The 24,816-nt window shown below is 43.5% G+C and overlaps 2 protein-coding genes across 2 annotated transcripts in view; one reads left to right on the top strand and one right to left on the bottom strand.

The window, feature by feature from the left end:
* ABTB2 (ankyrin repeat and BTB domain containing 2) overlaps positions 1-22,408 on the bottom strand; it is a 155,687-nt gene extending 133,279 nt beyond the window's left edge. Inside the window, exon 1 of the mRNA XM_033149935.1 lies at positions 20,914-22,408. Coding sequence (XP_033005826.1) covers positions 20,914-21,787 — 874 coding nt within the window. The 5' untranslated portion in view covers positions 21,788-22,408. The remainder of the gene's footprint in view (positions 1-20,913) is intronic.
* Positions 22,409-22,636: 228 nt separating this feature from the next.
* LOC117047120 (catalase-like) overlaps positions 22,637-24,816 on the top strand; it is a 44,602-nt gene continuing 42,422 nt past the window's right edge. The window contains exon 1 of the mRNA XM_033149922.1: positions 22,637-22,723. Within this exon, the coding sequence (XP_033005813.1) occupies positions 22,700-22,723 (24 nt within the window). The 5' untranslated portion in view covers positions 22,637-22,699. The remainder of the gene's footprint in view (positions 22,724-24,816) is intronic.

Raw genomic sequence — 24,816 nt, 5'->3', positions numbered from 1 at the left:
TACTGTGAGAACTGGATGGGTTTTACTTATGATCATATAGGATGACAGCATTTGGTATCATTCTGGTGGGGGGGGGATCCCCAACGTCTTTTCCCTGGCTTGCCCCCTGCCTACTGCAAGAGAGCTCTTACAATTTTGTCTTAGCTACATTCTGTCTTATTCCACAATTTCTCCCCCCTCCTGTCAACAGTGACCTGTTTCAAATGAATTCCTCCTCCACTTCTGCCATAGGATGCCTGGCTTTTTTTTTTTTACTTACATGAAAAGCTCAGGAAGCCAAGATTTAGACCCAGTGCCCTGTATAGGATACAGTTCACAATGAAAAACACTGCAGGACTGCATATGGAAAGTTTTTAAATTCATGCAATTGACAGCTCAAATCCATAATTCAAGATTTGACAATATCCCTGAAGGAAGAGACAGCGAATGAACTCTTGAGGTTGGCGGCTCTGTTTCATATGCTAGCTACAAGAAGTTCAGAAACTGTAGAAGTCAAAAGAAGTTTAAAAGATTAATAAAGTCATGCCAAAGTCTTATAAATAATGAAGTCATGTTAACATGCCAAGTATGAACAATTTTTCTGACAGATCTCCTGGCTTGTAGCTGTAAAGTACAAGCTGTGTTTCCTCCCTGCTTCTCTACTGGTTTGATGTAACTTCTCAGGAAGGAGTAGGAAAAGTCCATTCCTTATGAATGGGAAGTTTTGGTGCACATTTCTGCAAATCGTGCAATAACAACTGAACTGATTTTGGGTTTGGCTCACTAATGGTTTCTTGTCATCCTGGAAAAAAGTGAGAAGTGGGGTGCTGCAGTGTTCTATCCTGGGCTGGTTGTTGTTCAACATCTTTGTACAGAACTTGGATGAGGGTATTGAGGGTATGCTCATCAGATCTGCAGATGACAGCAAACTGTGAGGGGTAGCCAGTGCCGCAAAAGACAGAAATGGGATTCAAGATGACCTTAACAGAACAGGGCCAAAACTAACAAAATGAATTTGAATAGGGACAAATGCAAGGTTCTACACAAATGCGGGAAAAACCAGCTGCACAAACATAAGACGGGAGACACTTGGCTTGCCAGTAGTACATGTGAAGAGGATCTAGGGGTCTTAGTAGATCACAAGCATAACATGAGTCAGCAGAGGTTGGATGGCCACCTGTCATGTGTGATCTAGTTAAGATTCCTGCATTACAGGGGGTTGTACTAGATTACTCTTGGGATCCCTTCCAACTCTACAATTCTATGATTCATAGAGGTAGCAGTTTAATGATTAGGGAGCACTGTGTTCCTGGAGAAGAGTTCCCTGCCTTGAGTACTACTACTCAAGCTGTGAGTAAGGGACTGATCCTGCCCACTGCACAGCCAAGTACATAACATGAAAAGCAATGTGCAGAAATGAAAGTGGAGTTCATTTTGATTCTTTACAAGGATCAAGGCTACAACTTTAAATGGAAAGAGTCACATGAGGACACACTGAACTCTGTCAAGCAAGCAAGTCCTTAATTCTCTTCCACCCAGATTTTTCCATGCACTCAGATCTTTCTACATTGCAAAAACAAAAAACAAAAAACCCCAAACATTGAAACCTTCATTTTATGCTATGAACAGAGTGAGAACTAATCCAGTGTACCCTAGGCTCAGCAATAGTCAAAATGGCAAATGAGTGTATGGTGACAATGAAAAAGGTGAATTCCATGCTAGGGACAGGAACAGGACTGATAAGAAGATACTGTATCCAGTTATCATAGTGCACTTTGATCATATCTATGGCACACATTTGGAAGACTGCGTGAGGTTCTGATACTCCCATCTCAATTCTGGGAAAAGTGCAGGAAAAGTCAATCAATACGATCAAAGGGTAAAGCACCCTGCCTGTAAAACGAAGCAAGGATTAAAACATCTTTTGCATCTTTTTGGTTTGGAAGTAAAAAAAGATGACCAAGGTTTATAAAATTGCACAGTGTGGAGATTAAAAATGTATGTAGGGTAATCTATCTGTGGCCGTTTGCCATGACAACTAAATGGAACCTTAATATTCTAAGGTCTGATCTAACATGATTCTTCTTACGTAATATAGACTGGTTCCTTTGCCATCTCTAACTCACCACAGGTGTTCAAGTGGCAAGTGAACTGACTCAGTAGGGTCGCAGGGTAATGTGGCTATAAATGAAGACCCGTACATATGAAAGACTAAGTTAAAATTGCAGTGCCTTAGTGTGGAAAATATGAATGATATTAAAATAAAGAGACTAAAATATGAATTCTACTAAAATCAAGTCAGTGCCGCTCTGAGTTGCTTATTTGGTAGCACTGCATCAGCTGTTCTCTCAAGGTTCTGTTAACTAAAAGCTTGACACTATTTGTGTGTATTTTGGATCTTTTCCCATCCTACCATGATTTCCTGTCTGAGTCTGCTGCCCGTGGCAACAGGAGAAAATTGTACAGGGTTTGCAGATGGTTCCAGTCCAATTGATTCTTGCCAGTTTAGCATCTTCTTCCATAGCAAACCCATTACCTAGGTCTTGGCTGTGTGTCAAGTGGGGGCTTTCTGCTAGTAAAGTCAATCTATCTTAATTCTGAAGGTGCTGTTTGCCTTAAGGCAGCTGTGACCTTTTGTGCAGTGAAGGAGAGAGAGAGGAAAAACAAGGAAAGAAATACCTAAAGTAGCTGCAGGGTAAGCCAGAGAGTTTAAAGCTATCATTCGTGGGTAGCACTGGTATTCCACCGGCTGGGATTAGTTTTCTCAAAAAGTCTTACACAGATATTTGGCTCATAGATCATTCTACACAACAATGACCTGTAATGAACACCACTAATTCAATGTCAGCAACAAACAAAAAAGACATTCAAATTATAGGCAAGTAGGAAGTGGCAGAAAGGAATCTAAAGGGCTTTTAAGTGGAGATTTCAGGTTGCAGAAGAAATATCCAACCCACTGCACTAAACCATTTTCTTCTTCTTCTTCTTCTTCTCTCTCTCTCTCTCTCTCTCTCTCTCTCTCTCTCTCTCTCACACACACACACACACACACACACACACAATCTAATGGAAAACCCCCAAAGATGAATGATGAATGAAAGTAAAATTAGGTCCCTTTTCCTATGACGGCAATTTTAGAGTCAAGCTAATTTTTGTGCTGTGAGAAATGTCAAGATCATTTTTATGCAAAAGAAAAAGCAGCGGATAACTGCAAGTCTTATTTGAAAACATTTCAAGGGCATCGGTGCCAATAATACTGTCTGCTAATTTCTTTTCAGACCACTGACCATCATTTTGGGGCATTCTCACAAATGAGAAAAGGTTGTAGCTGGCTTCAGTTTTCTAATTAAGCCTTCATCCTCAGCTGTCACGATAGACTTAATACTTCTGGGAACAAGATATCCTCTACAATGAATTTCGGGCCTGGCTTTCGCTACATTAAGTCTCATTCATTTCAGTTAGACCAGGGATAGGCAACCTAAGGCCCAAGGGCTGGATGCGGCCCAATCGCCTTCTCAATCCAGCCCGCAGACAGTCTGGGAATCAGCGTGTTTTTACATGAGTAGAATGTGTCCTTTTATTTTAAATGCATCTCTGGATTATTTGTGGGGCATAGGAATTCGTTCATTCCCCCCCAAAATATATATATAGTCCAGCCCACCACATGGTCTGAGGGACGGTGGACCAGCCCACGGCTGGAAAAGGTTGCTGACCTCTGAGTTAGACAGATCCAAGCACATTCTTATCTCCAACCCTGAAATCTCTGGGATGTAGTGCACTTAATCTTTGACTGGGTGGTGCCCAGCAACTGTGTTTTCCCCCTGATGATTATATATTTTGAGATTGACAGACCACTCATCCAAATGCTGCTCAAGACTGTTTTTCTATGGACTTGGGCACATATTATACTGGCCATGGGTAAGCCTCATGCTTAGAATGGCTTACTGCATAGAATTATGCCATTGCATAGGGAGTCTCCACACCCTCACACCCTCACTGTGGCCTGTCCAAGCATCACAAAGGAATAATTACAACCATATGCGCCAACAAGAATAAAAATGAGATTGCAAAGAAATAATAAATACTAGTATAATGTGTTTGAATACGTGTGTGTGTGGTTGGTGCCAAAATATCTCTTAAGATTTGATGCGTTGGCAGATTTGTGTGCTTATGTTTCGGTGAGACTTGAGGCATGTCTAGTCCCACCCCCACCCCGGATTGCAACCAATATAGTTTATAAATCAGCTGCTACCAAATGGTGCATTGTGATTCACCTAATCATGGATTCCTGAATTTTCTTGATAAATTGCCAGACTAGCAGTAGTTAATTGGGAACAAGTCAACAAAAAGAGTTACAGATATATGACTTCATTGTCACCTTTTGAAATCAATACATGGTTCTTGGCAAGGACAGAACTATCAATGAGTACACTTGCAAGAGCACTAGAAAATAATTCTATAAATTGAAGAGGGGGAGAGAGTTCATGAGTTCCCGTACAAATTGTTACTTATCAATTATATTTTCCTGCTCTAAACTGTCAATGAAGAATGTTGTTGTTATTTGTATTTATAACCTGCCTTTCTGCCTGGAGGCTCTTAGGATGGCATGTAACATTTCATGAAAATGCAATACAGCAAATATAACATAAAAACCATAAAACCAATGGCGATCGTATAACAGCAGAAACCAATTCTTATTCTTTATATCTGCCATCTCCACATGCCTGAAGGAAAAGATGTACTCATGAACACTAGTGGTTTTTTTGACAATTCAATGCAAATTCAAGCCAAGAACTTGGTGAAAATATGCAAGTGATCTTCAGACTAAACAAATACGATAAAGCAAGCGAAAAACAAAATGTAAGTTATTGTACAGGAAGCTCCTTAGAATGCACGCATGCTACTAATAACTATAAAATCTCCCATTTTAAAATTGTTTAGGCTATGATCAAGTTAAAATATTGGCATAAATATTAGCAAAAGCTTAACCTCTGTAAGTTTATTTACACAACGTTGCTAAATCATAGAATCAAAGAATGGTGTGATGACTAGATGAGCTATTTTGAAGGGGAAACCATGCAAAATGGGGAATAATGCATATGCTTCATCTCAAACCTAAGGACATTTATTTGGAAATAGTTTCCTCTGCGTTCTGCGATATCTTTTCCTATGCAAGAGTGTTTTGGATGCCATCTTGAATGGCAGAAGACTATCACTCCACATGCAAAGCTATTGTAGTATAGTACAAATCTCACATCTTCCATGAATCCACAAGATTGTCTTAGGCAAGCTATGTCCTCAGTTCCCAAAATTTAGAAAATAAAAATGACTTTCCTTACAAGAGTGTTGTCAGAAATACTGAGATAATATATATGAAGCACTTGGAAAAGTTTGGAATGTTATATAAATCATTACCATTACATCAAATATAGGATAGCTCAGTTGGCAGAACATGAGACTCTTAATCTCAGGGTCATGGGTTCAAGGCCCATGTTGGTCAAAATATTCCTGCATTGCACGCGGGTTGGACTAGATAATCCTAGTGGTCCGTTACAATGCTATGATTCTATGTTCCAGTACAAATGCAGAACTCTTGGGCACATGGCACAGATCTTCGTAATATGCCAATCAAGCTGTTCAGTTACTTAACATATATATTTCCGATTTGGATCCAATTGTGTCCGCATATCATGATGCATACCGTAGCCATTTATTTTCAATTCCCCATCACTCACTTTCAGAATGGGAATTGGCAAAAACCATCATAGTTGAGCTAAGGGATTTGCTACCACAAGATGTAGTGATGGCCACCAACTTGGGTGACTTAAAAAATGGATTGGGCAAATTCACAGAGAATAAGGCTTACCATGGCTGCTAGTCACAATGGCTATAGATCACCTCCAATATCAGAGGCAGAATACATTCAAACAGCAATGTTGGGAAAGGTGTGGTTCCCACTTAGGGAGAGAATGCTGACCTTTGGGCTCTTAATTCTGACTGTACATGAGCTCCAGATTAAATCCACTTTGCTTTTTAGTGTGCTAAACTGTGTTCTATAGTGATAGCTTCTGCTCTTGTTCATCTGCAGAAGACACCTCCACTCCTAATCCTTTTTGTACAATCCGCATTGGTCTAAAGGCTCACTCCTAACTTGGTACAGAAATATGTATTTCATGCACGCTGACATAATTTATGTTTACATGTATCGTAATAAGAGGCAATATAGTGGCATTTGTGTAGAAAAATACAAAACCAGTATAACCACCAAAACACCACTTTCCTCCCTCCCTTAACAAACAGCATCTTCCCTGCTCGAGTCTTAGGTGCCATTCAACCAATACCACCACTTATCTTGGATAAGCAAATCTGCACAAGAAAAATTATGGGATTGCTTTTTTAAACAGTTAAATATAGTACTTCACAGTTTGAAGCAACATCAACCGACAATCAACCCTGTAATTACTGGATTGCAAAATTACAGTGTAATGTGACACAATATGGTTCACACAGTTTTCATTTTGCTACATAATCTAGGAGCTCCTGATCGTTGCTTATCATGCAAAACAAAAGTACCATAAATAAATATTTCCTTATAGATCATTTAGTGGAAGATATATGCTGTTACTTTCAATATGTTGCCTTACTTGTCTATTATTAAAGCTGTACAAGTTGTTATATTTCCTGCTCTTTATATGGCTAACAACATTTGAAAATACAACATTCAAAACATAATTAAACCCTAATCTAAAATACCTGTACAAGAATCAAAACACAAAACAATCAGCAATGCAGTTATATCAATAGGTCTCACTAACTGTTGCATTTGGTTGTGCTGGAACATAGATTCACACTACAGTAACACCTTTTAACCTGGCAAATGGTGGACAGTCCAGCCCGTAAACTTTTCAGTAAAGCCAAACAAGCAAGGTGTGAGGGGTTTATTGGGATTGCATTGTAATCCCGGGTATCTCATCACATTGTTTTAAAAGCTTCTACTAATGCCTACTGGATATTGTAATTACTTAACATGCAACACAGCAGTTCCAGTTTTCAAAGTGGGTATATAATATACAAAGTGTGCATTGTATTTCCACATAACAAGTTATTCTCTCTCAGTTATTCTCAGTCCGGCACTGGTACTCAAAGCAAATTATTGGGCTCTAGTTCCTTGGTCCTCAGTCTATGGTTCGTGGATCTTGTGGTTCAGGTAAAAAACAAATTTGATCTGCTGAGCCTTAAGTCTGCCTGACCCTAAGATAGGCTTGCTGTAAGGTGAATGTTTATGGGGCCAGTTATACAGACCTATCTTGGGAGGGGTTTGCGTAATGAAGACTACACATTCAACTCTCAAAATGTTAAGCTGTCATGAACTGGTAGGACTACAGGGAGGAGAAAGGGGATTTCGGTGAGGGGCGTAGCCAGGACTGGGACACACTAGGGCAGGCATAGGCAACCTTCGGCTCTCCAGATGTTTTGGCCTACAACTCCCATGATCCCTAGCTAACAGGACCAGTGGTCAGGGATGGTGGGAATTGTAGTCCGAAACATCTGGAGAGCCGAAGGTTGCTGACCCCTGCACTAGGGCAAACTGGGGGTGGGGAAGGAGATGTTGGTGTGGCAAGTACTCACAGAGTGACAGAGGGCTTTGAGGACAGGAGCTGCACAGGAGCCAGAGCAGCAGGACTGATTGCCAGAGCTGGAGGGGCCCCTGTCTCCATGTACACTGCAGGCTCTGAGGTGCAGGGACTCAGGGAGCAATGGGTGGGGTGCCCCAGGAGGCAGAGGCAGACAAGGGCCCACAGCCCAGCTCACTAGCAGGCCAGGTGGGGCTCGCTATTTCTGGGAGGAGGTATGTGATTCCCCACCTGAAGCAGGCTGGGAGCAGGTGAGGGTCACATGCCTCATCAAGACCAGATGCTGCAACCAGCAGCCATAGTATAAAAGGGCAGCAGAGCTGAGGTGCTGGGTCTGCTCAACTGCACATGTTGAGAGACCCTGACTTGGATGCTCCTAGAACTGTAATTCGGGCTTGACGCTGGACTGTATCCTGACCAGAGGTGGAGCTAGCTGCTCCGGCATCCGGAGTGGCGCACATACTGCACACCTGGGGACAGGGCTAGCTGTCCAAGGGGGCGGTGCAAGCATCCCAAGGGGCGGGGCGAGCGTCCCGGGGGGTGACGTGGCGATGTCACCCCCCCTCAGGGATGACACCTGGGGTGAACCACACCCACCGCACCCCCTTCCTCCGCCAGTGATCCTGACTTCAGACTTGGATGGATCCTGAACCTCATTTCCTGAGCTTCGGCCTTTGCTGGTGCTGATCGACCCTCTGATTTTGAATGTGGACTTGGCATACTGACTAGCTGCAAGGTAGGCCTGGGAATCAGAACAAGCATTTTAATGCCCACATATGCCATTGTAGTAGCCACTGTGGGGCAGCAGAGAACAGTTGCCAACAGTACCACAGTCTGTCAGTAATGAGCCCCTCTGAATCATAAAGTGCTGTGTCAAGGTGTCCTTACACTTCTCCCTTCCATCTTCAGCAACACGGAACAAGTGCCCGAAACAGCAGTGCCAAGTCAGATATCTATGTCCTCAAATATTCTACGGTTACAGCACCAATACAAACTAGACCACCAATTTCCTGTTGTTTCTATTTAAAAGGGAATCCAGCCAGGGTTAGTTTTTGACTGTGTCCTAACCCACCAGGTCCTTTGTTTTCAGTCACCTGGGCAAAGAGCAAATGTCAGAGCACAGCCTTACTCGGATGGGCTTTGACTGGCACAAACCTCACTCTGATGATAGGCAGTGACAGGTCTCATTTTTCTGAATGAATGCCTGCAGGAGGGCTGTTGGTTTTTAAATATGTAGGTCATTTCTTTACCATGATTTCAGGGCCAGATTTAGGTTTGATGAGGCCCTAAGCTACTGAAGGTAATGGGGCCCTTTATATGTCCTGCTGTCCTTTGTCAACAACAAATTGTCACTGTTTTTTGTGTGTTTAATATATGCAATGTGGTAATTTATGGACCTAATAGGTATCTAAAGCCATTTGCACATTTTGCCATGCAACCAGTCCATGCAGAATGTAGGTCCCTTATACAGTGGTATCTCTGGATGTGAACGGGATCTGTTCTGGAACCCCGTTCGCATCATGAGCAGTCCGCAACCCACAGCACCGCTTCTGCGCATGCACGGGTTACAATTCTGCACATGCGCGTGACGTCATTTGACGTGTCTGCGCATGCGTGAACCGCTGAACCCGGAAGTAACCCGTTCTGGTACTTCCGGGTTCGGCGCGTTCATAACCTGCAGTGAACGTAACACAAGGTACGACTGTATATAGAAATGAGCAAACCAGTGATATTTTAGGAAGCAGGCTAGCAGGCAGGGCCCATTACTTAAATCATAGGAGCCTACACAACACAAAACACTGTTGCTGTATGTAGGTTTTATTTTATTTGTTTTTTTATGTTATATTTTGGAAATTTACATCCAGTTTTTTCTTTTCTTTTGCTCTCTCCCAAGAGAGTGGGGCCCTAAGCTATAGCTCGTTTAGCCTATACGTAAATCCGGCACTGCATGATTTCCAAAGACCAACCTTCAGTTTCAGAAGGAAATAACTTTGCAATAGGAATCTCTCATGGCACCTAACCTGCATAAATCTTAGTGCTTGTAAAAGAGTAGGGACTTGCCACTGTGCTAAGCCAGCTGTTGTAAAGGCAAGCAGTCCACCCACATAGCTCGGCAAATGTATCCTGGTGCAGCCCTGCTGCAACTTGGTGCTGTTCCAGATCTAAGCCACTCCATGGCTGCTGCCAATTGTAACAAGTCATGTGTAGGTTTCCTGACATGCACAATTATTCCCTTTGCGACTACTGTGAGAACACAAAGTCCTTTTTTTTTTTTTTTGAAAAAAGTATAACTTAAAACAGAGCTTGTAACTCAGAGGTGTAAAGCAGAAACATGGGCATCACCAGGGGCGTAGCAAGGGGGGGCGTAGGGGGTGGACCGCCCCAATTTCCATAATGGAGGGGGTGACAAATTATCAAGGAACAATTACTGCCCTACTAGGGCGGTTCAGAAAAACTTTTTTAAAAATGCCTGCTCCAAAGGTCTTATCTTACTATACTAGGGATTATATAGCTATATATGAAATTTCATGCATATCAGTTAACATCTTGACCCTCCTCCACCAAAATAGCTGTTTACTTGGCTTTTTTCCTATGTCGTGAAGGCTGAAATTTCAGTTCAGTGGAGCACTTACTGCTCCCAACCCTAACCCTGTGGAAAGCCATCTAATTAGACCTTAATTTGATTTTGAGATGTTTTTAGGAGGTAATTTAATTATTGTTTGATTTTATACCAATGTTATGTATCTGATGTTAGCCACCCTGAGCCCGACTTCGGCCGGGGAGGGCGGGATATAAATAAATGGTGTTTTTTAAAATTATTACTTGTTATTATTCCTTTGTAAGAAAATATGAAACAACGTAAACCCATTTTTGCAGGGGGGGATCAATGGGGGGGATCAATGGGGGGGGTGACAAGAACTTTTCCATACCGGGTACCATCTGACCTTCCTACACCTCTGGATCACTAACATATTAACCTGCTTGCTTGCTTATCTATAGCATTTTCTTGCTATTCTTTCCAAGTTACTATCAGGCAATGACAGCAGGTAGCTTTATTGAGCTAGTATTCTTGTTGACTGCAGGAACTGGTTGATCACCAACCTCACATTTCTTGTGACACATATATACAGATAATTGCACCAGGTTTCACAATCTCTTTCAGCTCCCATCCTATACACACTAGAGCTCCAGTAATATACTTTCCCTCCCCCCCCCCCACCAATTCTGATTCTAAGAATTGAGAAGATTAAGAAGATTAAGAAATTATCACAAATAACTGGATACCCCAGAATGTCTTCCTAACACTTTGCCATGTGACCAAAATATAAGACAGTTCCTTATCACATTACAGCTAGTAAATCTGTGACAGGAATCCACACATGCCTGTAGTAGGGATGGAGGAGAAATTCAAGTCTCATTTAAAGCCAAATGTACAAGATCAACACTTTCTGAAACTATGTGAATCCAAACAAAGCAATCTCTCAAAATTCACGCTTACGTGGATTTTGCTAAGTAATTCACCAATCGACCAATGTATATAAACATGGATAAATTAGGGGAATATGTACATATGAAAATGCATTATATATGGGGAATCTGCTTGCAAAAATGTGTAAATTAGTCAAAACTGCATGTGTATGTGCATTAGGCGAAACAGGCACAAAAGTCCTGGTGAGTTTTCATGAGGATCAAAGAAAATAAATCGCAAAATGCAGAAAACTGAATTCAAGATTGGTAGAACCCCCCCCCCCCTTGAGAAAACGGACTCAGCTTTCCATCCCTACCTACAGGTAATATGTCAGTTCTACATAATAGGCTGTTATGTACCTAACATAGTAAAATACTCTGCAATCTCTGCATAAGAACTTAGCTTTTTCCTGTGCTGCCTCATTAACAAGAGGGAAATATTGGGACCTGTTCACACATGCACATCACTTCATATTTCTACACTTGAAGGCTGTATAATTGTTCATATTACATTCAGTGAATGCACCACCTGTATTTATAGTTGAGCTGTTCACTCATGCAGTTATTCACTATGAGCGTACACTCTATGAACCTATGCACACAAGAGCTCAGCTGCACACATCAGCAAGTGTACACTTTTCCACAAAAACACCTGTACATGAGTGGAGACAGAATACCGGTATACCTGCCTTTCAGTGTAACATGTGAACCAGCATATTAGGGATGTTTGCCGAGTGTGAAGATCAACTCCATTGAAAAGCATTGCGTTTTAGCGGTGTTCTTATCTGTGGTGCTACGTTTATCATGGCCAGTTCACACAATCAAGTCATCGCTTGATGTGACAGTCAAGTGACAGGCCTGCATGTGTGAAGAACCCATTATGCTGGCAATCTGATTGCCATTGGAGTGCCAGAGGGTGTGATAATCTAATTGTGTTGCTAGGCTGTTTTTGTATTAAGGGCTACCCATATGATTCAGGCTGACTGTACCTGTCAGGGAAACCCATCATTTTGCAAAGAGGGTGGGGACTGCCCTGGCATAGTCAACATATAGACAGTCCTTCCAAGCAAACAGCTGACTGATATGATTCATTTTATTGCTGAAAACCAGACATTCAGAGTAATACATGATGAACCAGGCCAAAGAGTTTTTGAACAGTTCTGTATCATGATGATGTTGCTATCCAGACACTTCTAGCAACCATAAGCTGAGTAATGTTCTTCTACCTTGCTAGTTTATTGATCACATTTGCAGCTATTTCCCCCTGGCGCATAGAATCCCACAGAATGTAGCAGTGACAATAATAGCTTATTAAAATTAATGAGATGCTCTATGAGCACTTCAGTTAGTTCAGCTCAGCTAACCAGAAAGCAGTTTGAATACATAACACACATTACAAGGTAATTTCACTGTTCGGCACATGAATCTCAACAGAGAATTAGAACTGTGGCTTTACACTGAAGAACAAACCAATTTTCAGTGTTGCCATTAAAATGAAATGCAACATCAAAATAATAATGGCCCATTCCTACCAGCACAATTTAAAATACACCCTAGCTTTTCCTCTGTATTTAACTTACAAAGGTGAGAAAGGAAATAAATATAAAGAGACGTGCCATTAATCAAACATAGCTTGGATGTTTTCCACAGGTCTGAAGCTTTGTGCTTCATTATTTAAGGAGCTATAAATACACCATCCATGTTCCTGTCTGTTATGAGTTCATTAAATCAGTAAAATCAGTGCACCCATACAATTAAGCAACTGCTTGACAATGTTGAAGATGGGGTCTACCTTTAACATGGGACCTGCTACTGCCAACTTGTAACATAGGATTTTCTCCTTCCCCTCAGCTGTAAACTTTGTCTTTTTGCTCCTTTCCCTCTCCTTTATTTCTTTCCTTCCTTCCTTCCTTCCTTCCTTCCTTCCTTCCTTCCTTCCTTCCTTCCTTTTTTTAGAAAAGCAGAACAGTAGTGGCATCATGGTGTGACTCGCCTTAGGTTGGAATCTGACCCCACTGTAGTCATGACACACCAGCTGAAGACCGAAGGGCTTTCTTACTTTATGGGAATTGGGTCCCAATGCCTTCGGTTGCTTTATACTAAAAATGCAAAGTAGATGGGGTGTTGTAGCTTTCTAAGCCAACCTCACTGCAGTAGGTAAGTTATTGGTCTGGCATAACAATATTTTATGGGGTGACACAAAAACTAACTAGACCAGGGATTTGATGCATGTTCATGTTGGAGAGGAAAAGAAATATGATGGTTGGCCTTACCATTAGACAAAGTGAGGTGGCCACCTCAGAAGCTGATTTTGAGTGTCATGAAAGGGCAGCAAAGTTTTAGTTATTTAATTTACTAGTATTGTATTTTTCCTGGCAGAGAGGAGGAAGAGGTGCCTTGAGTACTATGCACATTGATTTGGAGGGGCAGGGGGTGACAAAAACATACTTTTTCACTGAGCAAAACATATTGGGCAGACTCTGGTGAAATTATTCCTATTGGATGACTGCTTTAATTCTTGAAAAACTTACTTAGGCCATAATCTAGTTTAGCTCTTCTAAGAATAAGAGCCTGTATTTGTTTGGCTGACTAGCTACACACTTTCAAGATGAGATCTATAATAGTATTATTGTATGTTCATGCTGCCCCACTTACCTCAGCTGGATTAAGTTCCAAAGGAAGCTATTTACAAGCTCTGTTTCCTTATTGTACTACTTACAATAGCTTTGTGATCCATTTATTTACAAATATACACATATTTATGTATGGAGAACTGGCAAGCACAGGGAAGCAGCATCAGTTTTTCCAAAGCAAATAACATGCAGCTTGAGTCCCACAAGGCTCTTTCCAACCATTTCTAAGACTCGGAACATTGTCTCTTTGCTGGTCACATTTTATCTCCCAGCTGCTTCTGCAGCCACTTCTCAAGTGCATGTTGTATTCCATTAGTGACCATCAGTGCTCATTGAAGAAACATTTTCAATCAAAAACCACTGAGCAAGCATCTTCACCTGGTTTCTAAATGCATTAACCAATAATCGGTGGCCATTAGTATGCAAACAAATTAATCAGACTGTGGTCTGGTTTATACATCATGCTAAGCCAAACCATGGCTTTGCTCAGGGTGGCACAGGAGCAAAAAGGGCCCGGGAGAAAAGTGATTGCGAGTTCTGCTCCAGGAGGTTACATGTCCATGCATTCATCCTAAGTGAACCGTTGCTCTATGTACAATCACTCTGTTTTCTTTTTAAATGTGTATACCAGTGGTTTTCAACCATTGTGCTGTGGCACGCTGGGGTGCCTTGAATGATGGTCAGGGGTGTCGCGGGCAACACTGGCCTCTGTTCGTCTTTCCTTCCCTCCCTCATCTGATGCCCTCTCCTGTCTTTTCTTCCCAAAGGCTTGCACAGCTGTTTGTTGCAGCAGCCCTGGTGACAAGCTACCCCAAGTGCCTCTGGGGCTGGCCAGGGGGTGCTGGTTGCCAGGAGCTGAGGCGGCCTCGAAGTAAGCAAGCAAGTGGGTGAGGAAGCCCAGCCAGTTTGCCAGCCCTTGCTGTTGGGGATGGACAGACAAGTCCCAGGACCCTGTGTGAGGAGGCACCTCTCTTTGGGGCAGGGGAGTGAAAGTCAGAGACTAGGAGAGGCAGCTGGCTGCCCAGAAGACTCCCAAGGAGAGGGGAGAGGAGAGAAGGCTGAGGGAACATTCCACAAGGGAGGGTGTTCAAAAAAGGGTGAGAGGCTACCAACTCTGCAGGTAAGGGGTGACATAACTGGGTTCCTGAGCCCCGCAGGGGTGCAGCAGAAAGAATGTAGTTGGTCAAGGGAGCAGTGGACGTAAAAGGTAGAAAATATTTGGTGTATGCTAATGGCTATATCTTTAATGGCACCATGCAGCTTTGTTATCTTCTATTTATCATAATGATGTTTCTCAAGATTCATAATGCCATCTTTCAGTGTCTAGTGGTGAGTGATGTGGGGGGTCTATACAATTGAATTTTCACTGCTTGGTCAATCAGCATTATCTATGTAATTCTTAAAAGGAGAAAATAGAGGTTTCAATGAAAAAAAAATATGTGTGCTGTATATCAACTGCTGTTCATAAAATTTGCTAGATAAGTCTTTATACAACCCATGTCTTCATTCATGTGTATGGAAGAGCTAAAATTAGAATGGAATCTTGCTTCACATATAAAGATTTTCAAAAGGAGGTTCAATTACAAAATTAACCATTTACATTAATATAAGCCACTTTGATCTCTATGAGAAAAGCAATTTAACTAATTCATCTAAGAGTTAAATGGAGTATGTTTATCTCTAGAATCTTTTGTACACTGATTTTTGTGTGTTCACTAGATACTTATGTTCTGTATATTAAGGTTCTGACTTCCCTTTTATCTGTGTGGCATAGCATATTTTTTTCATTAGGACTGACAAATGTGCTGTTTCTAATTGTACACACACACACACACACACACACACAGAGAGAGAGAGAGAGAGACTCCCTTTTTACAAAGTGTTTGAACATGGCAAAAATTGCTTCCAGAAAGAGAATATGGATGTGATTAATTAACAGACGTAATTGGCCTCCTCCACATTATTGTAGAAAGTTATCCTGAAATATTTGCATATATACACAAATAACTCAGTCCATTCAGCAATTAATAAAATTGACTCATGAGATGTTGATGACAATATAGAAACACACACTTCACAGAAAATATTCCAGCCTTTGCCTTATTCACAATCCTGCAACTTTCTATGTAACCAGCATATTTCCGGGCCATAAGCACTTGTCTGCATGTCACTTCAAGACATAGTTAAACTAAACCATAGTTTAAAAGTGAATGTACAACTGTACCCATGTTCTGTTCTTGGCTTATCTCTTGTGGTTTGTTTCCCTCAAACAAACCACAAGTCCAGGTTCAGACATAACACCTCCCAGCAGCACATCAGCAAGAACCGGGGATGAACAAAGGACTTGTGGTGTCATCAGTATGCACCAGCATAGTCATAGTTACATGTAAACCATAGTTTGGTTTAACTACAGCTTAAAATACCATATTAACCAAGCCATTGTGAGTTTTGAGTATGCAACATATAGAAGAAAGCTCTGTTTTGCCCTTGGTTTCCATGGGATCAGTATTGTACCAGAAAAAGAGGGCTCATCTACTAAGCCCATTAAGGTGGACTCTTCCTAAACTACTTGTTTCATACCTAAGTGCCAAGCAAAAGTGTGATCAGTCTCCAGAAGGAAAGGGCAAAGGTTTACACAGATGTTTTGTCTAACCATTGCCAGTTTCGACAGTGCTAGTGATACTGACTCCACTAATCCCTCAGGCTGTCATTTGGACTAAGGGAATCAGCACAGGAACTCAGGTTTGCTGAATAATCACCCTGACACACAATTTCTCTGCCCAGAAGCACCCTAAAGAAACCCTGAAAAACACGTTGTCCAGATGTTCAGCTTATTGTAGTGAAACTGCTAAAGCTAAATACACTGTAATATATAGCGTGAAGTATATAAACACTACTGACAGCTGAAGGTGTTTCACATGCATTAGCTTAGTAATCTTGCAACTTTATAAGGTACCGGTAGGTCAACACTATTATCCCCATACTGCAGATGGAAAAGGATGACTGATGTTGAGAGATAGGGGCATGCCTAAGGCAACCAGTGAGATAATGGCTGAGCCGAACCAGGAACAAATCCACACTTCCAGCAACTACACTGCACCAAGTTACAACTGTTCCTGCCTCTCCAAGTGCAATGAATGCAGTTTTGCCTGTGGATAAGCAAGAGAAGGAACAAAGGCACAATGTGCTTACTGTGAGATCCCAAGTAGAGAGATACAACAAAGTGCACAAGGTGTGTTACTAATTGATGGTTGCCCTACTGATCCACAGCAGTGATAATTAGCCCAAAGTGCAGTGCATACAGCAGGCATGGGGAGCCTCCGGCATGTGGCCCTTCAGGCATCTCTGTCTGACCCTTGGGGGACTTTCCCCAACCACACCCCTCACCTGTTCTCATTTCACAGGCTCCTTCAATGTTTTTGCTTGGCTGGGATGTGTCTTTGAATTCTGATGATTCTTGCTTGCCTGGATGAAGGACTGAGTGAGTGTGTGCAGATACTAGCTCATTGTACAAAGGGGAAACGGGCATTCATTGCTCTGCCCTCGTTTGCTTCAGACCCTGCCCGTCACTGACATGTGACCTTCAAAAGGTTGCACAGAAGTGAATATGGGCCTCAGGCTGAGAAATGCCCCCATCCCTGGCATCCAGCTTAGTTATTCATAGAGGGTGGGCTAGCTCCAAAGAAGAGATACTCTGAGGATCAGAGAGAAGTTTATACAGTACCTTCTGCTATAATCATTGCCTGCATCCTAGTGATGATATTTAAAAAACCAGTGACACAAGCAATAGAATGTGAACTGCATTCAAACATGAAAGGAAGACTGCCTACTTTGATCTCTTATAGCCCCAGGCAACACAGTCTTCCAAAGTTGTAGTATTTTTGACCTAGACTTCACACGTCATAGAAAACAATGATCAGATCGCCTGACATTTTTGTTTTTGTTTTCTTAAAGGCATCCATGCGGCCTTCAAACTTAAACAGAGCAGTGGCCTCATGTGGTGTGTTGTCTCTGCACAAATAAAACCCAAGAGTCCATGGGCTGGTGCAGTGGTTTGAATGCTGGACTAGGACCTGGAAGGCAAGGGTTCAAATCCCCACTCAGACCTGAAATTCACTAGATGGCTTGGGCCAGTAACTAACTCAGTTTAACCTACCTCACAGGTTGTAGTGAGGATACAATGGGGAAGAAAACTATGTATACAACCTTCAGCTCCTTGGAGGAAAGGTGGAATACAAGTGTAATAGACAGACAGACATGTGGTTAGTAACATAAAAGAAGATTGAGACTATTCAGACAATCCACTATTCTCAGTAACTCTGGGGTGTGCTTATTAACTTCTGGAGAGTAATCCAACATCAACTCAGAACAACAAATGTGTTCGGAATAAGGTGACATTTCCTCCTCATACCTTTATTCTTAGTTGAAAAAAGAGAGAAAGAGAAGAAAATTCAGTCTCAACTCTTCTCCTATCCAAGGACCACAAAATCAATTTTGTTTTGCAAATTGCAAGTAAAGGTTATTAGAACAGTCAGAGTCTTGCATTCCAGTCCCGTTAACACAATAAGCACACTTCTGAAACTGAATTAAATGCACATGTAGGCCCAGGGAAATCAGAATTTATAACTCAATAAATACAATTTGACAAAATGATCTTAAAAAAGCATATAACATTGTCAAATGAAACCAGTCCCTTGCATTACTAATTGATGCTTGGATGCAACTTGTGAATGTTACATAGCTGGCAACTTAAATGTTCTGAATATTTATAACCATTTCCTTTCATATCTGTTTATATTTCCAGGTAACGCAAGCCTCTGTTCATTCAGTTTCTTCTTCAGAGATAACTCTTTCTCTCTAGGGACTCTTTAATTCAGCAACATGCTTAGATAACCATATTTATTCTACTGTTTCTCTCTATAATGCGCTGCAAAAGTAGTAGTGACACAAAACAGTTAAGATATAAAATATATCCTTGCACTTCCTACTGTTTTACTTCTGGCACTAAGGATAGCGAATGGGAATAGATTTTACTGTGTCTAGGTAGCACAAATATCAAAGGTGGTATTTGCATATTTGCAATACATAACCATTGAAAAAGGACCAGTGAAACACATTATAATAAGTACGCATACACTGCACATTTACCGGTAGTCATGCATCCAGCAGAAGAATGTATGACACCGGGATGTTTGGTGAATTGACCGCAGTTTATACATATTGGCTGCACAGACAGCATCTTAGGCACATAGAGTAGTATAACATTATCAGTTTATCTTCCTGCCTCAGCGGTACCTATTTATTTGTGCTGGTATGCTTTCGAACTGCTAGGTTGGCAGGAGCTGGGACAGAGCAACGGGAGCTCACTCTGTCATGCAGATTCGAACTGCCAACCTTACGATCAGCAAGCCCAAGAGGCTCGGTGGTTTAGACCACAGTGCCACCCTGGTTCCATCACAGGGTCCCATTGCGCCAGAAGTAGTTTCGCCACATGACCCAGAAAAGCTGTCTGCAGACAAACACCAGCTCCCTCAGCCTGAAGGCAGAGATGAGCACTGTACCCCGTAGTCGAATTCGACTGGACTTAACCGTCTAGGCATCCTTTACCTTTTTATAACATTTTTTAAAATAACAGTATCCACACAGTTCTCCTTCTCTCACAATATTAGATCCTGTGGTCATTCAATTAAATTCATGGCATACAAAAGGAAGGACCATCACACAGTGGCCAGTTAAAGTATGGAATTTACTCCCTTAAGATGTAGTGACAGCCACCAACCTGGTTGGCTTTATAAGGTGGTTAGACAAGTTCATGACAGATAAGGCTACCATTGACTCCTAGTCATGACATCTGGTTGCCACTGTGAGAATGGGATGCTGGACTTTTCTTTGACCCAGCAAGTCCCTTAACTACTTTTCCATGGCATGCCCAAACTAAATTTAGAGTTTGCCTATGCCATGCATATGGCCACAGGCTGATGCAGATGGGATTTGTCCATGGGTGGAGCGTTTTCCCACAGCCACCAGTTGTGGCTGAGGTAGCTGTGGCAACATGCCCTTAAAATGAGTTGCTATACTTCCGCATACAGCTCTGTTTCCTGCCCTAGAGGAGTTTATCAATCTCACTTGTGCAATCAAGAGCAGGGAAGTGAAATTGATGAACTTTAGCTGGACTTGCTGCTATGGTGAAACTGATGTGGGACACCTCCAAAGATGCCATGGTGGAGTCAGGCATCCATACATTGCTTCTGTTTCCACCTCACACGGATTCCTGAGACTGCTTCTTCAACTATGTTACTTTAAATGTTCTCAAAGATATTCATAGATATGGGGGGGGAGGCTGGAGTGATGGAGCTGTATATTGCTGGTTATCTTGCATGGCACTTAAGATATGTATGTAATCAAAAAAGACAGGAGTGAGGAACCATTTACCGGTATTGCCTGAAGGCTGCATTTCCTTCTGAGCATCCTTCTTGAGGCCACATGCCAGTGGAGGTGGGGACTGAAGAAAAGGTGGGTGGAGCAGCGAATGCCGCTTTTACCTTGGTACATTAGGCTAGTTACGGTTGGCAATCTAACCTTCTGCACAACAACCCTGGCATTGTTTGAACACCCATATAGCTCAGTCAGTAGAACATGACACTCTTGATCTCAGGGTTAAGGGTTCAAGCCCTATGTTGGGCAAAAGATTCCTGCATTGCAGGGGGGTTGGACCTTGTGGTCTCTTCCAACTCTACAATTATATAATCTAGTTTGTTTATACTATTTATTTAACTTGCAATCCTGTGAAAGTACCACTAAATACAGTGAATGTAGAAAGCTGCCTTATACAAAATCAGACTATTGGTCCATTTAGCTCAGTGGCATGCATAATGATCTAGCAGTCGCTGTTCCCCAGCCCTGCCTGGAGATGCCAGGGTGGAACCTAGGACCTTCTCCATACAAAACAGATGCTGCACCACTGAGCTACAGCCTTTGCCCTCGAAGGCGAAGCCGACTTCATAAGATCGCAAGCAAACTCATATTCTGCCCATTGGAAAGAAGCAGACTCTTTAGAAGTCTTACTGAAATAAAAGTTTTGAACACAATCTGAACACAAAAACCAACCATGAAACGAAGCAGCATAAATGTAAGAAGACAGGCACAAAAGTACGGATCGGGTCCACTGGATTTGTTAGATTGACAGCTCTGCTCCTTACCATTCGCATTCTTCCCGCAGATCAGGTGCTCAAAGGGCTGCAGCACTCCCCAAAGCTCCGCATCATTGTTGATGACCATCTCCAGAACTTCTGCAGAGATCTCACTCCCCCCTCCGCCTCCGTCGGGGCTCTGGCTGGCCACTACTCTGGCTTTGATCTCCTCCACCAGGTTCTCCATGCAGGACGTCAAAGAGATGGCCGCGTACTCGTGGATCCTCACCGAGATCCTGGTATCCACCATCCACCTGAAGAACCTCCCCACGGAAAAGGTGAGGCCGCACCTGGCCGACTTGCCCTTCCTCAGCCCGTCGCCGGCGCTCATGCTGTAGAGCGAGAGCGCCTTGACGGTGGCCAGGACGCAGCTCTCGGACAACGACCAGCTCTGGATCAGTTTGATGGCGCTTTGGATCTCGAAGCGCGTGCACTTGGAGTGCATCACGCTCAGGCGCTGCGCCTCCCTGGAGATCCGGATCAAGGGTCTCCGCAGTAACACGGACAGCCTCCGCACCGCTTCTTGGGTGAAGTCCCTCTTGGTCCCTCCTCCTGCTTTCCCTTTCCTGAGTATCTTCCCAATGTCCTCCTCCGTCCAAGGGAATTCCTCCAGGTCGGGCAGCTTGGCGCATCTGGAGAAGATGTCCGCCACTTCGGGGTCCTCGGGCAGGACGGTGTTGACGGTGTCCCAGCTGTTGTTGCGACTGTTCATGGAGCCCGAGTAGTACCACCAGTTGCCCCTGGGCTGAGACGACGCGAAGGCTTGCGAGTTGGACTTGCAAGAGGAGAGGCTGAGCGAGCGGCAGGAGTCCCCAGCCCCATACCCGGAGTCCAGGGTCAAGTCTTCCAGGGTCTTCAGAGTGGAGCTGTATATCCCAGCCATAGGAAATTAACCTGCGATCTTGCGCCACGCCAAGGGGGGAAAAGAAAAGCAGCAGCAAGCGCAGGACCGCAAGCGATCCCAATTCACTAGATCCGGGGCTGCTTCCAAAAGAAGCCCGAGGCGAGAAGCTGGCCGGCCCCGCTGGTCCTTAGGCTCCCGGAGAGGAGTCCCGTTTGCACTCAAGCTCCTGGGGCTCCTTCAGGTTCTGCTGGGTGCCAGCTGTCTCCATTCCACGGCGAGGGGTGAGATCATTTATTTTCCGCCTCGAGCAAGGATGGAAAATACTGGGGCCAGGAGGAGGAAAAAAGAAGAAGAAGAGGGGATCAGGCAGAGAGAGAGAGAGAGCGCTCTTTTCAGAAGCTCCAAGAGGGCATCGCCGTTCCCAACGGGGCGCCCTTCAGCGTTGCAGAGAGAAGCCTCCGGGGCGGCTCAGGAGGGCAGGCCAGCCCTTTCCCAGACGGAGATCCGGTGTCACACCGGGACTCCTCCAGAAGGCGAAGAAGAAAGGGAGATTGGAAGAGGCAGCCCTGGGAGCTGCTGCTGCTGTTGCTGCTGCCGCCGCGCGTCCCCCGCCCCGTCTCAGACACTTGCAGAAGCTTTGAGCGAAACTTCTCTGGTGCTGCCCGGCTGGGCGCACCGAGTTGCAGGAGGCATGCAAATGAGCTGCGGGGAGCCGCACCAATCGGCGGCTCCGGGGGCGGGGCCCGCCGCGGAAAGGCGAGCTGGGCGGCCCGTATGTAAATCTCGCGCGGAGCACGACGGGCGGGGCCTGTGGCGTCATCGGAGGGAGGAGCGCGCGAGAAGAAAGACGGCCGGAGAGAGAGGGGCGGACAAACCGAGGAGCCGCGACGACGAGCGGGGAGAACTTGGAGCGATTCTGCTGCGCGACGAGAAACCGCGTGTCCCGCCATCATGTCCCGCTCCCGCCATGCAAAGGTAAAGAGGGTGTTGGCCGCCTGCTTTAAGCCCGACACGTGTTTATTCCGACCCCCAATTCCCCGCGCGGACGACGCATAACTTGCAAAACATGTATCTGAAGAAGTGTGCATGCACACGAAAGCTCATACCAAGAACAAACTCAGTTGGTCTCTAAGGTGCTACTGGAAAGAATTTCCTATTTTGTTTCGACTATGGCAGACCAACACGGCTACCAACCTGTAACTGGAACCAAGAACAAACTTAGTTGGTCTCTAAGGTGCTACTGGAAGGAATTTTTTATTTTATTTTGTTTTGACTATGGTGGCAGACCAACACGGCTACCTACCTGTAATTGCAAAACATGGTTTGCTGGGGGGGACGATTTGTGGAGTTTTCTCTCTTCCGAGGGAGCGTACTTTGAATTGCAACAGCCACCCTCTGCACAAGCTCAGTGAACTGGGGTGGTGGGGGAAATCAAACATCAGCGGCAGGCAGACCGCTCAGTTTCCACAAGACAGACTTAGGTGTTCCAGGTGTTTGCTCAGTTGCAAAATCTGCACAGGTAGAATGCAGTGACAACTGAACGCGCTCCTCTCAATGTCCCACAGTTCAGGATGTTTCCTTTGCTGACGCTGCCGACCTGTGATTTCAACAGGGAAGAAGGCCTTTGAGTTTCCTTTCTTGGGCCACTTGGGAATGTTTTTAAAGTAGGAAGGGCACAGAATGAATGCACAGGCCTTCCTGAGCTAAGAAAAAGGTGCTTTAAGCCTCAGGTGTTGAAGGCACCTTCAAGATGACTTTGCCTCCAAAGAGGCACTTCTGAGTGCTGCTAATGTGGGATAAAGGGCAGAGGAGTCTTTAGCATGTGCGACGACGGGGTGTAAAGATCCGCCCAGTGCCTCCAAATTTAGTTTAGACCCCAAATTAACTTTTATTATGCTTATGTCAGACACCACGCTTACGCCTTATCTCTTGTTTACAAAAGAAGGGAGGAAAAAGAAACCTTTTTATTACTTTTTTATTAGCTCATTTAGCGCCACCGTTGTGAATGACAAGCACCGCTGCTGGCACGGCGTGTCTTTGGTAAATGAGCGCACAAAGTCAAAAGTCCTTTAGTGAAACAGTAGGTATACATTTTGGTAATACCTAGGTATATATGTAGGTATATATGTATTTTGTTTTTCTAGCTTGATCAAAATTATTTATTATTTCATAACAGGTAGATAGTAGTTAAGAGCTTAGGCGGCTTCAGCGGTGGGCGCCTGGTGCCCCCCCCCCAGAATTCGGTGCCTGGGTACCCCATACCCCTTGAAAACCCCCAGGTAAAGACAGCCCTGGTGTGGAAATACCTAAGTGTAAAACGCCCACTCTCTGAAAAACAGATTCCAGAAAAGAACATGGCAGTGATATGTTGAAACTAAGACACATTCTGAATGCAACTTTTAATAAAGCTCTTGGCTACTTTGTTATTGCAACATGGAAAGATGAAAGGGTGGGAGGAGTCAAGGATTTGGGTCAGATGTCATAATGCTTGGGATCAAGCAACTGTAGACCAGTGTTTTTCAACCTTTTTTGGGCAAAGGCACACTTGTTTCATGAAAAAAATCACGAGGCACACCACCATTAGAAAATGTTAAAAAATTTAACTCTGTGCCTATATTGACTATATATAAAGTAATTCTCTTGAATTTTTTAATTTTTCCCACGGCACACCAGGCAACATCTCAGTGGTTGAAAAACACTGCTGTAGACCATGGACACAGGATAGTTAGACCAAGATGACTAATTTAGGCAAGCAAAGAAGCTTCTCTTGCTTCTATGAGAGTATTTTCCAATCATTTGCAGGAATGCAGAGGCCCTGGATTTATTAATCTGGTTTATTATTGAGATCCCAACTCTCCAGGTTTTTTACATTGACAGTAAGAAATGTATTAACCTTTAAAGTGCCACAAGACTCTTGGTTGGTTTTGCTGCAAAAGGCTAAAACAGCTGCTCACTTTGGAACAGTAGCCAATGTGCATCTGCTATGTAGACCTCTAAAGCTAAGAAATACAGTTGTACCTTGGTTTTCAAATTAATCCGTTCCAGGAGTCTGTTTGACTCCCGGAACA

The sequence above is a fragment of the Lacerta agilis genome, chromosome 1 (assembly GCF_009819535.1).
Source record: "Lacerta agilis isolate rLacAgi1 chromosome 1, rLacAgi1.pri, whole genome shotgun sequence".
Classification (NCBI taxonomy): Eukaryota; Metazoa; Chordata; class Lepidosauria; order Squamata; family Lacertidae; genus Lacerta; species Lacerta agilis.
This window is presented reverse-complemented; position numbering and strand designations above follow the sequence as displayed.